The 13,973-nt window shown below is 47.6% G+C and overlaps 1 protein-coding gene across 1 annotated transcript in view; it reads right to left on the reverse strand.

Annotated features, from left to right (window-relative positions):
- TRAPPC6B (trafficking protein particle complex subunit 6B) overlaps positions 1–13,713 on the reverse strand; it is a 17,051-nt gene extending 3,338 nt beyond the window's left edge. Inside the window, exons 1-5 of the mRNA XM_040412762.1 lie at positions 13,521–13,713; positions 9,420–9,487; positions 5,456–5,573; positions 4,138–4,221; positions 1,395–1,488 (exon numbers count right to left, since the gene is read on the reverse strand). Of these exons, the coding sequence (XP_040268696.1) occupies positions 1,395–1,488; positions 4,138–4,221; positions 5,456–5,573; positions 9,420–9,487; positions 13,521–13,616 (460 nt within the window). The 5' untranslated portion in view covers positions 13,617–13,713. The remainder of the gene's footprint in view (positions 1–1,394; positions 1,489–4,137; positions 4,222–5,455; positions 5,574–9,419; positions 9,488–13,520) is intronic.
- Positions 13,714–13,973: the final 260 nt, after the last annotated feature.

Raw genomic sequence — 13,973 nt, forward strand, 5'->3', positions numbered from 1 at the left:
AGTATGTGACAATCAGTTATAAAGTATTGCAATTTTCACAAGTGCTGACATCTAGCGGCCAAACCAGCTGCACTGCAGTAAAGTATCTTTACAAAGGGGTCATGCAGTAAAAAGACATTTAGGACTTATCCTCAGGATAAGTCATCAGTATCAGATCTGCGGGGGTGAGACACCTGGGACCCCCAGCGATCAGCTGTTAGAAGAGGCCTTGACCGCTGCAGCCTCTACCTATGCCAGTTACATCACTGTATAATCGGTCGCATGGCCTAGCTGCAGCTCAGCCCTATTCAAGTCAAAGGGGCTGAGCTGCAATACCGGCGCTGTCCTTGGAAAGCTGCCAGGAGCCTACCATACCGCACCATAGAGCACAGCGGCTCCCTAAAACAGCGGACCGGCGGGGATGCAGGGACTTGGAGCCCCCCCACTGATGTGATAATGATGACCTACCCTGAAGATGTCATCATTATCTTTTCCAGGATAACCCCTTTAAGACTAGGGTGACATGGAGATTTTGACCACAAACCCATTGCACGACCAAAGATCTCTGAAATGGGTCGCAGAAGAATCACACAAGTTATTGTGACCATATAATCTAAAAAAAAAAAAGAAGTTTTTTTACGATTATGGGGTCACACCAACTTGTGAGTTGTGCTGCGACCTAATTCGGCTTAATGGCCGAGATATTTGGTTGTGTGAGGTGTCACGGCCAAGATCGCTGTGTAGACCCAGCCTTAAAGAGTCACAGTACTTTCACACAATTTCATTTGATTTACTAGAGAATGGTGTAACTAGCTAATTTCTAAATCATTTCATTAAAAAAATCTGCCAGCATCCACCTGAAAAAAAGCTGTAAAGTCATGACCAGAGACATTGAAGATGGTTAAAAGAGAGACGCCCCCTGCTTCTGAGTGAAATGCATCTAGCTGTGCAGCTGAAGCAAGGAATAATATGGCTGAACAACAACATTAGGGAAGCCCAAACATAACTTTTCCTTCACAGTTATGATTGTACAGCTATTATGCAAAGTTTCTTAAAAACTCAGGAACGCTTTAACAGTAAAATCGAGTGATGTCAACACAATATCCCTAACAGACAAAGGGTGGATGACAGAATGAAAGGACAACTGTAAAGGATCAGATAACACTCCAAAGGAGAAGTATAAACTGTAAGGACAAGATTATCTGGGAGAGAAGTGGTGATGCCAGCCTGCCATCCTCCTGACAGTAAAGCATTACCGCTGCAAAAAAAAAAAAGATTGGAGGGATAGTCCCATTGAGACCTACTTTCAGCAAGTAAAGAAAACATAATGCAAGGTAAATGTGCATACACTACTAATACTAATAAAACAAACCATAAGATTTGAAAATATGCATCAAGAAGGGTCATATACTCACACGCAGGCATTACTGAGACTTCTGCTGTTACAATACTTCTTATTCCCAAATTCGATAATCCTCCTCGAATTAACCCACATGTGAATGCCAAATACTAAAAGTAATAAACAAAATAAGACGGTGAATGAAATCTTTTTAGTCAACATTTTGATGAGAAGCATCTATAGGCAGGGTCACTGGCATGAACTGGCATCAGTTAGTAAAGCAGTATGCCCTGCCCAGGGGGTAGAGTAATACATAGCCCCCCAGTGTGTTCCTAACTAACTGATATAAGTTAATCAGGTATTAACCAGGTAACTTACTCTTACTGACCATATGTTTGGTGTGAAGGATCAGTAGTATCAACTGTAAGGACAAGATTATCTGGGAAAGAAGTGGTGATGCCAGCCTGCTGAAGCTCTAGACTTAGAGGTTGTCTCATCTGAGACAATGGGGGCATATCGCTTGGACCCGCACCTATATCGAAAACGGAGCGGGCCAAAGTGGTGGCTGGAGGACTCCGGTCCGGTGACCACCAAGCGCTCTCCCCATAAAAGTGAATGGAAGCGCACCGCGCATGACCGCTCCAATTCACTTCTATGGGCCGAGCCAGCTCTTAGCTATTTTCGGCGGACCCATAGAAAATGAATGGAGGGCGGCTGTGCCTGCACAGTGCGCCCCCCACCACTTTCAGGGCTCCTTTCTCGATACAGGTGCGGGTCCCAGCGGTGGGACTCGCACCTATCAGACAATGGGGGCCATTTTATTTCCCCTGATTGTTGCTCCCTAGAGAAAACGAGCCATTATAACTAATGAAAGGTATTTGGGAATATATTTATAATAAATTAATATTTAAAGGGGTTGTCCAAGTTTTATTTATTGATGACCCCTGCCGATCAGCTGTTTGAAGAGAAGGCGCGCGCCGTGCCAGCACCGCCTCTCCTTTTCACCGTTTACCTTCTCGCCGTTGCCTCTGCTAAGTACACCCAAGCCGTCCCATTCATTCCAATGGTACGGATCGCGCCTATACAAGTGTATGGGAACGATCCGTCCCATTGAAATCAATGGGACGGTTAGGTGTAATTACACCTGCTTACCGCTGCAGATGCAACAGCGAGAAGGTAAACAGTGAAGAGGAGGCCGTGCTGGCATGGCGCGCGCCTTCTCTTCAAACAGCCGGACCCCCGTCGATCTGATATTGATGACCTATCCTGAGGATAGGTCATCAATAAATATGACTTGGACAACCCCTTTAAGCATTTTTATTTTCTTAAATCCTGGAGAACCCCTTTGAGCTGGCCATACACACTATACTCCTGTCCTAACCCAACGAGAACGGCAGGTTTGTCCGACACGCTAATGTGTGTGTGGAGCTTCTGACTCTCCTCCTCCGACAGATGATGTGAGGGAGACAAATATGAATTTCGCCCAATCTCCGTGGAGGAAAGCCACAACCAGAACTGGCTGGTAGCAGCTTTCTCAGCTCTCCACACAGAATACACAGACATATTGAGCTGAGCCGAACGTGTACGTGAGAAGAGATGTCAGCCTAATGACTGTTAGGGCGACAGCTATTAAATGTTCACGGCAATCTTAGGAGGTTTATGGCATATCCATAGAACATGTCATAAATGTCTGACAGATTTGTATTCCACCTCTGGGACCCGCAATTAGGTGGAGAACAGGGGCCCCCAACGCGTTTGGTAAGACAGCAGCTGAATCTGAGCAGAAAATGAATGGAAAGGTGGCTGTGCATGTGTGCGGCTCTCTTCATTTACCGCTATGGGATTCACCGAAACAGTCGAGTGTGCTAGAGTAGCCCTATCCACTCATACTCCGACTGGAAGCAGGAGCGCCTCACTGGGCAATCAAGGGTAAAATAATGTGAATTGCCGCACTAAGGTGCAGATTTTAAAATGTTTTTAGATGGATCAAGGTCTTAAGGCTACCTTCACACTTGCAGCAGAGTGATCCGGCAAGCAGTTCCGTAGCTGGAAATGCCTGCCGGATCCGGCAAAAATGCCTGATCAGTGAAAAAAAAATGCACTAAAATGCCTGATCCGTCTTTCCAGTGTCATCCGGCAAAACAGATCCGGTATTTCTTTTTTTCAGTCTGCGCATGTGCAGACCGGAAGGACGGATTCGGCATTCCGGTATTTTGAATGCTGGATCTGGCACTAATACATTCCTATGGGAAAAAAAATGACGGATCCGGGATTCAGGCAAATCTTCTGTTTTTTTTTGCCAGAGATAAAAGCGTAGCATGCTGCGGTTTTATCTCTGTCCTGATCGGTCAAAAAGACTGAACTGAAGACATCCTGATGCATCCTGAACGGATTGCTCTCCATTCAGACTACATGGGGCTATGCCTGATCAGTTATTTTCCGGTATAGAGCCCCTAGGACGGAATTCAATGCCGGAAAAGGAAAACCCAAGTGTGAAAGTGCCCTAAACACACTCACGGCAACAAATCTAGATGACATGAAGTAGGACAGGAATTTGCGAGCTTATGGCTTGGCAATGCATCATATTACTAACCCTCTTTCAGTTTTTGGAATAAATATCGCACTTACTACATGGTGAATACCAGACAGATATAGCCAATGATATGAAATATATGGGCAGATTGTTGAATCGGGCACTGCCATTCTGCTCCCCTCCGAAGAGCCTACAGACACACAAATCCTACCTTTCACTGTATCCTTTGTTCCTCTCATGTTACTAAATCTGTAATGAAGGGTGCCGCCGATATGTTACATATTACCTTGGGGACATGTTCCATATACTGCTTCCCTGCAGACATTTGAGCGATAAGTCGGAATTTGTTGTCCTGGAGCACATAAATTCCCTTTGCAAATAGAAAAAAAAAAAAAAAAAGGTAAAAAAAAGGAGTCCAGACATGCAGAGGGACAAATGCTGCAAATGTGGGAGTCTTGGGGACGTGCACAAATAAATGCATCTCAAACATGTAGAGTTCTACTTTAGATCAGGAGAGTAACTAGGAAAATCGTTGCTACCAACTGCAAACTCATTCCTGCTGCATTAAAGGGAATCTGTCACCCTGATTTCGGACCACTGTCTACAGTAATACAGGAGTAGCACTGCAGACACGGAGTCCAGGTCACCATTTTTGTTTTATTTCTGCCCCCTGTTCCCCCCGCTGTGAGAGGTATTATCGAGAGAAGAACGGACAAGATGAAGATGAAATCAGCGTGCGGTCATGTAATACATATTTTCCTTCAGACCCCCTAACGGATAGACGCTGTTTGTTTTGAAGGTCTGCCATGACATCCAAATGCCCCTAAAGAAAGGGTACTTAAAGGGGTCGTCCTGGACTTGGTCTGTCCAATATTAGATCGGTGTAGGCCTGACCCCTGATACTCCAAATCAAATCCTACGAATGGGTCTGAGGAGCCGCTACAAAATGTGCGGAGGTGAAACAATGAAGGGACACTGCGGCCCCTTCATTCAGCTGATTGTGGGGGTGCTGGGAGTTGGACCCCAACAATTTGAGATTGATAGCTTATACTAAGGGGACATTTACACAGAGTAATAATTAGGAATGAACTGACATGCAGCAATGACAGCTGCTGTATGGGGACTAATCATCTTTGCTACCATTTTTCGCCCCCCCAACCTCCCCATACAGATTCTCTGTTTGTCGGCAGCTCGTCCCGATTGACACAGGGCGATGTAAGTGAATTTTTGCGCCACATAAACAATTGGCACTGGGTCAATTATCAGGAATGAGTGTTCACGCATTCAACATTCGTTCTCAATAATTTGACAATAATCCGTCCACATCAATGTGGCCCTAAATCCTGGAAAACCAGTTCCCTCTGAGAAATAGTCCTAATGTCAATTCCTATGTGCCCATTAGACCGGCTCCTGGACCGCTGCTATTGTTTTCTATGCACGGACCTAAGTGCTAAGAGCCTGGAAACCAGACTGTAGACGGCTTGTGTATTTACCATCGGCCGTTCCCTGCACAATGCATGAGCGCTCATGCACACCGCAAACAGCCCTGAATACCTATGGAAAAGTAAACTGCGCGGTGGCAGCGCAAGCCGCGAGATCTTCACCTGGTGATTGGTCCGCAGGTTGTCGATTTGTTTCTTGAACACTGTCGTCCAGAAATCTTTGCAGACAAATTTCATAATATCTAATTCATCTTTGAACCTGGCTGTATCCTTGGTAATTCTAAGGAGGGGAGAAAACAATTTGACGTTACCAAGATGAACACAACGTGCCAACAATGATTTGATGTTCTCGCACTTTCCATCCCGTTCCAGGAGTTCTCCTGGAGGTTGTAATTAGGGGTAAAGTGAGCCGTCCCTTCAGAAGTTTCTTAGTACGAAGGAGGAACAATCAATAGACCTGCCGGAACTGTCGTCACCCAGCTTTTTGAGCCTCCTGAGCGGTAACTCTGGAAAGTTGGGTAGAGTTACAGGAGCAGACAGATTGGAGGACAACCCTCCTGAGAAATGCACTGGTCGTCACCCAGGTTTCCTCAAGTCCCGAACTGCAAATTGGGCTATGCACGGACACAAGAGTAGGGGTGTATCACTGCACGATTATACAGATGCCACTCAGCTTTCCTAAAAGGCCGAAAACATTTTAACAAGACGACAACTCAAGGATTTAATGGTTCTTCACTCTTAGGTGGACACGCATTTTCAAGAATTAGATGTTGAAAGTGGTTGCACTGAAATTTGCATTACGGACTCACTGACAGCACCGTCAGCGGAGCCCCTTCGTTCTGGGCACTGGAAAGGGTTCCGGCTAGTGGAAAACCCCTTCAAGTAGGGCATACACATGCAAGGGCTACCGGTCTGAAGTTGTACAGTTATTACTGTCTAGCTTGTCGTCACTATACTTACTGGACACTTTGGCACCAAAAAGAAAACTTATGGGCTGATCGATATACATGAGTTTGTTAATAAATGCCCACTTTTAGGGCTCATGCATACGGCCGGGGGCGTAGCTATGGGGGTCTGAGGGGGCCCAAAGACCTTTGTGCCACATAAGAAGACATCTGTATTATAGAAAGTGCACGCTGGGAGGGCTCGGTCATAGATTTTGCACACGGCCATCACAGCGCCGGGGCTAGGGTGTTCGCACATCATCAGTGGCGGAGAGACTTTGAGTGTATAGCCACTACTACCATTGTCGCTCCTGATGAAACGTGGGGTCAAACCCACGTGGAAACGAGTTCAGCATAATTGACCAGGGCTGCTGGTAAGCTTAAAGGGGCTTTACCATCACACACAATGGGGGCATATCGCTAGGATATGCCCCCATTGTCTGATAGGTGCACCTACAATGAGAACAAAGCGGGGAAATGAACGGAGGGCACACTGCGCATGCGCAGCCGCCCTCTATTTATTTCTACAGGGGCCACCGAAAATAGATGAGCGCTGGCTCGGCTATTTCCATCTGCCCCATAGAAATGAATGGGAGCGGGGACCTCGCTTGGTGGTGGACGGACCCCTGGAAATCCGGTGTCCTCCAGCCACAGCTCTCTCCGCTCAGTTCTCGTTGTAGGTTCAGGTCCCAGAGGTGGGACCTGCACCTATCAGACAATGGGGGCATATCCTAGCGATATGCCCCCATTGTATGTGATGGGAATACCCCTTTATGCTAAACTGATTAGGGCTGCTGGCTAGCTTGAGGCAGGGTTTAGTATTGTGGGTGCTTGGGGTTGCTCCGGAGCGATTGTAAGGTGCTAGGGCTCTGGACCGAGCAGTTGTAAGGGGTTATATTACCCCGGCACGACTCCCGTCATCAGTGGCTGTTTAGACACATCATAGTGAGCCTATCTGATGATAGTATTGCACAGTCTGTGCCCTCTTTTTTAGTGGATGCACCTCTTGTATAAGGCATAATTATTTTTGTCGTTCTATATATGTGGTGCACCTTAGGCTACTTTCACATTAGCGTTTTTTGCGGATCCGTCATGGATCTGCAAAAACGCTTCCGTTACAATAATACAACCACATGCATCCGTCATGAACGGATCCGGTTGTATTATGTCTTCTATAGCCATGACTGATCCGTCTTGAACGCCATTGAAAGTCAATGGAAGACGGATTTGTTTTCTATTGTGTCAGAGAAAACAGATCCGTCCCATTGACTTACATTGTGTGTCCGTTTGGCTCTGCAGGCAGCATTTTGGTGTCCGCCTCCAGAGCGGAATGGTGACTGATCGGAGGCAAACTGATGCATTCTGAGCGGATCCTTTTCCATTCAGAATGCATAAGGGCAAAACTGATCCGTTTTGGACCGCTAGTGAGAGCCCTGACCGGATCTCACAAAAGGAAATCCAAAACGAGAGTGTGAAAGTAAAATAAATAAATAAAAAACATGGTGGCATGCACTTGGCTGATATCCGTGAATCACGCAATTTAAATTTCTGGTTTTTTTCTGTTCCGCGTTCACCGCATAGGATTTTTTTTTTAGATTTCAATAGTTTGGACTTTTCAGACGTGGCGATATGTAATATGTTTATTTATTGTCTATATATTTTATATGTAAAATTGGGAAAGGGGGTGATTTATACTTTTTTTTTTTTTACTTTTTATTTAATAACTATTTCTTCCCTTAGGGGCTAGAACCAGGGATCTTTTAATCCCTTGTCCTATTCACCCTAATGGAGCTCTATTCGGGTGAACAGGACTGCACACTCTCCCTGCTGCCCTGTGCTCTGTGCACACAGCAGCAGGGAGATTACCATGGCAACAAGGGCTTCAGTCCTGGCTGCCATGGTAACCGATCGGAGCCCATGGATTACACTGCTGGGTCTCCGATCAGAAGCTGCCACTGCCACCAATGAGGGGGAGGGGACCCTGTGGCCACTGCCACAAATGAGGGGGAGAGGACTCTGTGGCCACTGCCACCAATGATTTTAATACTGGGGGGGGGTTGAGGGGGTCACACTGCGCAACCAATGATTTTAATACTGGGGACGGGGGGAGGGTGCACTGCACCAATGATTTTAATACTGGGGAGGGGCAGGCGCACTGCGCCACCAATGATGATTAACCTTTAATACAGGAGGTGGGTGCCGGCAGCAGAATCACATAGTTGGGAGCTGGGATCAGCGGCAGTTAACCCCTTAGGTGCTGCACCTGAGGGGGTTAACTGCCGCTAATCGCGGCTATGTCATTCTGCTGCCAACACCTGTATTTGTATTAAACGTTAACTTTCATTGGTGGCGCAGTGCGGCTGCCCCTCTCTCATCTTATTGGCAGGGAGAGAGTGACTCCTCCTCCCCTGTGCTGCTGAGAACACGTGAGAACACCTGTCAGCGCGCTCCATGTTCTCTGATGCTAGGCTGCTCCTAGTATCGATAAATGTCAAATCCCGGTATCGTATCGATACCGGGAAAAAAGTATTGATTGGGTACAATGCACTGTGAAGTGTCCAGGAATTGTACCGCCAGCTTAGTTCATTCCATTTCCACTACGTGGGCTGGCTCCACCACGCCACTGCTCCTTGTATCAGCTGATCGGCAGGGGTGCAAGGAGTCTCCCAACCATGATCTGATGTAAATGACTTACCCTAAAATCTCAGAAAACCCCTACAAGTCAAATTACTGAGAGCAGCGCAACATCAGTCCTCCATTGGGTTGTGATGCAGTTACAACATCGCATCTGGCGCCACACACACTCTTTACACTCGTCATTAAGGGCTCATTCACACGACCGTGGTTTGGTTTCTCATCCGAGCCACATGTTTTGCGGCTTGTCTGTGGACCCGTTGACTTCAATGGGGCCGCAAAAGATGCGGACAGCACTCCGTGTGCTGTCCGCCTCCGTTGCTCTTTTCCGTGGGCCCACAAATTATAAATCATGTCCTATTCTTATCCGTTTCGCGGACAAGAATAGGCATTTCTATAATGGGCCGCCCGTTCCGTTCATTGTGGAAGGCACACGGGCTGCTTCCGTTTTTTTTTTTTTTTGCGGACCGCAAAAAACTGAACGGTCGTGTGCATGAGGCCTTACAAATACGTTTTAACATCACAACTAGACAGAAGAGCCGACCTACCTTTCTATTAAGCCTTGTCCGACACGAAAACCCATGTTTTCCAACTTGGTAATGCACCTTCCATTTTCCTACAAAAGAAATGCATTTATTACTTTTCCATTTAAAAACAGATACCGTAAGTGCTGTTAAAAAAAAAAGGAAAAAAAAAAAAAAGCAATAAATTCTGTGAATAAATTCTGTTATCGGACTTGGGTCTTATTTCTCATTTAGAACATAGCACATGTGACATAATGTTTGTACTGTGTGGTTATTATCTGTCGCAGCCTGCTATTGGATGCACCCCCTCCCCGGATGTTTTGATCCAAGCGACGGAGAGATGCGTGACAGCCATGCAGGGATCCGGAGCTACGCGGGTCGAAGAGCAGGCAAGTAATAATCCATGTGGGGGATTGAGTCAGCACAACCTGTATGTAGGTGCACATCACTATGGCGAAATATATATACAAACGGAAAATACTAATGTGATAGCACTCTGCATCCAGCATTCTGCCCTGCCTCCATGCTGGATGAGGCATTGGTGTACATTTTGGCCAAAGCGTAATAAGCCACTCACCACGTCAAGGTCGCCTCTATTGAGTGGTCCCTAACACTAGTTCCTACCTGTTCATGGGCCATGACAGCCACACAAAGTCCAGGGAATGCAGGTCAGCGTGCACGCCAAGCACACTCTGCTTTTAACCCCGTCCGGTGCCATTACAGCTTTCATCGGAGGCAGGGCAGAATGCTGGATGCAGAGTGCTATCACATTTGTATTTTCCGTTTGTATATGTATTTCGCCATAGTGATATGCACCTACATACAGGTTGTGCTGACTCAATCCCCCACATGGATTATTACTTGCCTGCTCTTCGACCCGCGTAGCTCCGGATCCCTGCATGGCTGTCTTTGTAGTATATATTGGAGGCGTGGCGATCTCCTTGGAGTCATGCACACCTGACCAGTCAATCTGTCCTGGAGGCTGGTTTTAAAGTCAGTATAAAACTGAGTCTGCTTATATAGAACCTACCAGTAGCCATTTGGCTCCAGGAGAAGTATATGGTGGGTTCAGCATGCATGTTGGTACTTGCATCCCTGGATCCGATGAAAGCTGTAATGGCATCGGACGGGGTTAAAAGCAGAGTGTGCTTGGCGTACATGCTGTACCTGCATTCCCTGGACTTTGTGTGGCTGTCATGGCCCATAACAGGTAGAAACTAGTGTTAGGGACCACTCATAGAGGCGACCTTGACGTGGTGAGTGGCTTATTACGCTTTGGCCAAAATGTACACCAATGCCTCATCCAGCATGGAGGCAGGGCAGAATGCTGGATGCAGAGTGCTATCACATTAGTATTTTCCGTTTGTATATATATTTCGCCATAGTGATGTGCACCTACATACAGGTTGTGCTGACTCAATCCCCCACATGGATTATTACTTGCCTGCTCTTCGACCCGCGTAGCTCCGGATCCCTGCATGGCTGTCACGCATCTCTCCGTCGCTTGGATCAAAACATCCGGGGAGGGGGTGCATCCAATAGCAGGCTGCGACAGATAATAACCACACAGTACAAACATTATGTCACATGTGCTATGTTCTAAATGAGAAATAGAGGCGACCTTGACGTGGTGAGTGGCTTATTACGCTTTGGCCAAAATGTACACCAATGCCTCATCCAGCATGGAGGCAGGGCAGAATGCTGGATGCAGAGTGCTATCACATTTGTATTTTCCAAGTAATAATCCATACAAGGGGCCCGGACGTTGGGGGGGATATTTTAGATATCGGATAACCCCTTTAAAGGGAACCTGTCATCAACTTTGTGCTGCCCATACTAACAGCAGAATAAAGTAGAGACAGGTGAGTTGATTTCAGCAGTCTGTCATTTAAAAGTAAGTGGTTGCTGAGAACCAACATCACAATCATTGCAGACTGGGCCTGGAAAAGAGTCCCGGCCACCTGAGAAGAGTCCTGGTTATTTATGAATTCCTGCTCTCCTGCTGATGGCTGACAGTCTTCTACCTAGCTCTCTCTTTCTCTCTAGGAGAGAACTGCCAATCAGCAGATGGGGTGAGAGCAGGAGATTAGGAATAACCAGGACTCTTCTCAGGTAGATCTGACTCTTTTCCAGATTGCAGACTGGGCCGGCGCCACCCATAAGCAGAGTAGGCCACCGCGTAGAGCGCACTCTGCCTGGGGGCGCCGGCGCTCTGGAGTCCGTATCCCGATTCCCGACTATCCGCCGCCCGCGCCACGCCCCCTACTTGTGATCCATCCATCTAAGTTCTAACATCTTCTCCTGATTCCTAGCCGCCGCACCACGCCCCCTACCTGGCTGTCATCCATCTGACTCCTCCTGTTCGGCTGTTCCTGTACTTGCCGGCCGGATCATGGTGGATTGTGCTGCCCCTGCGAGCCTGTGCTTGTTCAGGAGGGGAGGGGGGGGGGGTGCTTTGGCAGCAATTTCAAATGACATAATGGAGCCTGCCTGGCTGGAGTGTGACTGTGCACAGTGTCAGTCTGTGGGGGCAGTTCAGTATTACTTAGTGGGGGCACTGGGGGGCAAATTACGTAATAGGCAGTGTGCAGTTGTGCACTGTCTGTGGGGGCAGTTAGTATTACTTTGTTGGGGCACTGGGGGTAAATTACGTAATGGGCAGTGCCCATTACGTAATTTGCCCCCCAGTGCCCCCACTAAGTAATACTAACTGCCCCCACAGACAGTGCACAATGTTGCATGGAATAGGTGTCCGAAAAAGGGGCGGCAAAATTTGCTTTCGCCTAGGGTGGCAAAAATTCTTTTCCAGGCCCAGTCTGCAATGGTTATGATGCTGGTTCTCAGCGACCACTTACTTTTAGCTCATGAGTGACACACCGCTGACATCAGCATTTCTGTCACTACTTTATGCTGCCCTCACTGAGATCAGCTTAAAGTTGATGACGGATTCCCTTTAAGATTTGAACAACATACAGCATCTTTAAAGGGGTTCTTCTAGCTTTTTACAAAACCCTTCCTTTCCACTGTCCTGTGGAAGAAAGTATCACTTGGTTAATACTCACCCATTCATTCATCAAACCGCTGATACCGCCATCCTCGTCGCACTCACATACGCCGCGGTTTCTTTCGCTCGCATCCTGCCCACATGTGTTCCCTAGTCTTCCTGCTCGGCTGCATTTACACTAGGTTCACATCTGAGGTCAGAAATGGCAGAGGAACAGACTGCTGGAGTTCACCGTACCAGGCGTAACCGGATAATGCTGTGAACCTCCGGATCCCCATTGACTATAACTGGATCCGATGGGGTTCCGGACAGTTTTCAGCATCAATGCTGGTCCTGCCTGCATGACTGTCTATATTCCAAAGGGTAAAGGAAAGGACGAGATTTGTAAAAAGCCCGGCGAACCCCTTTAATGAACCCTTTGTATTGCAACACACATTAATATCTTGCAACTCACACACCGGTAATATTTAAAGCATCGGGGGGCTTTTCCGACAACTGCCATAAATCACACCCATAATGGAGCTTGGCATTTAGGGCCAACATGACATCACTTCTTTGATCCACCGTTCGTTAGAATAAAGGGGTGACAACTAAGGCTGTGTCCATTTTTCTGTACTATCCCATCATGCACCTGGCAGATCAGTGACGAAGGACGGATCCCACCGGCTTCTATCGGGGCTGGTCACGGTCAGCCGCAGGATCTGTCATTTTGGTGGGAAGAATAGTGCTGCATGCTGCGCAATTCTTCCCGTCAAAAAAGATGGGGGCTCCAAAAGGAAACGTGAGCAGAGCCTTGTGCAGGGAATACTGAAGGGATCTCGGTCCCTCCATTCTGAGGACTGGCAGGCGTCCCACAGATCATAGTCATAACCTGCAATGGAGAGAATACTCTGTGCATGGATTCTGTACCAGTAAAAGCCTAAAAACAACATGGGGGGGGGGGGGGGGGCAGACACAGACCCCCCTTAAAGGGCATGTTCATATTACAGTAAATAGGTCCATATCGTGTGATATCTGCTTCTCGGAAAGCTGGGTGCCAGCCAGCTCTCCTACACCCCAGAAGAATGCACTAGTACCAACCTCTAGCCTGTGCAGGTCAGGGTCACCCAGCTGTCACTTACCGCATCCCCCTGCTCCAAGGACTTGTACACACAGGACACGATCTCATTGTGCAGCAGCAGGAACAGAGCCTCGTCTGCCAGGTCCTGCTTGTTCATGGCTGCCAGCACCGAGCACACCTGCCGAGAGCCCTACAATACAATGCCAGCCAGACCCCGAGCACTAGCACCACCGACTGGCATCAGCCTGACATCCTGTGCAATCACTCACAAACGCCACTAGAGGGCGGAAGAGCCTCTGATGACGTCACGGCCATGTGATCGGTCACATGACTGGGAGGAGGAGGAGAAGGTTGCTGCTGGCTCATCACAGAAGCTGTGTCCAGCCATTGTGGAAAAACTACAACTCCTAGCATGTCCTGGTAGTCTGGGAGCTCCAGAGCACCCTGGGAGTTGTAGTGTAGCTGGAGAGCAGCCAGGCATTGGTGTCTGTTTTATATTCTCTATGACAAATTA

The sequence above is a fragment of the Bufo bufo genome, chromosome 11, assembly GCF_905171765.1.
Source record: "Bufo bufo chromosome 11, aBufBuf1.1, whole genome shotgun sequence".
NCBI lineage: Eukaryota > Metazoa > Chordata > Amphibia > Anura > Bufonidae > Bufo > Bufo bufo.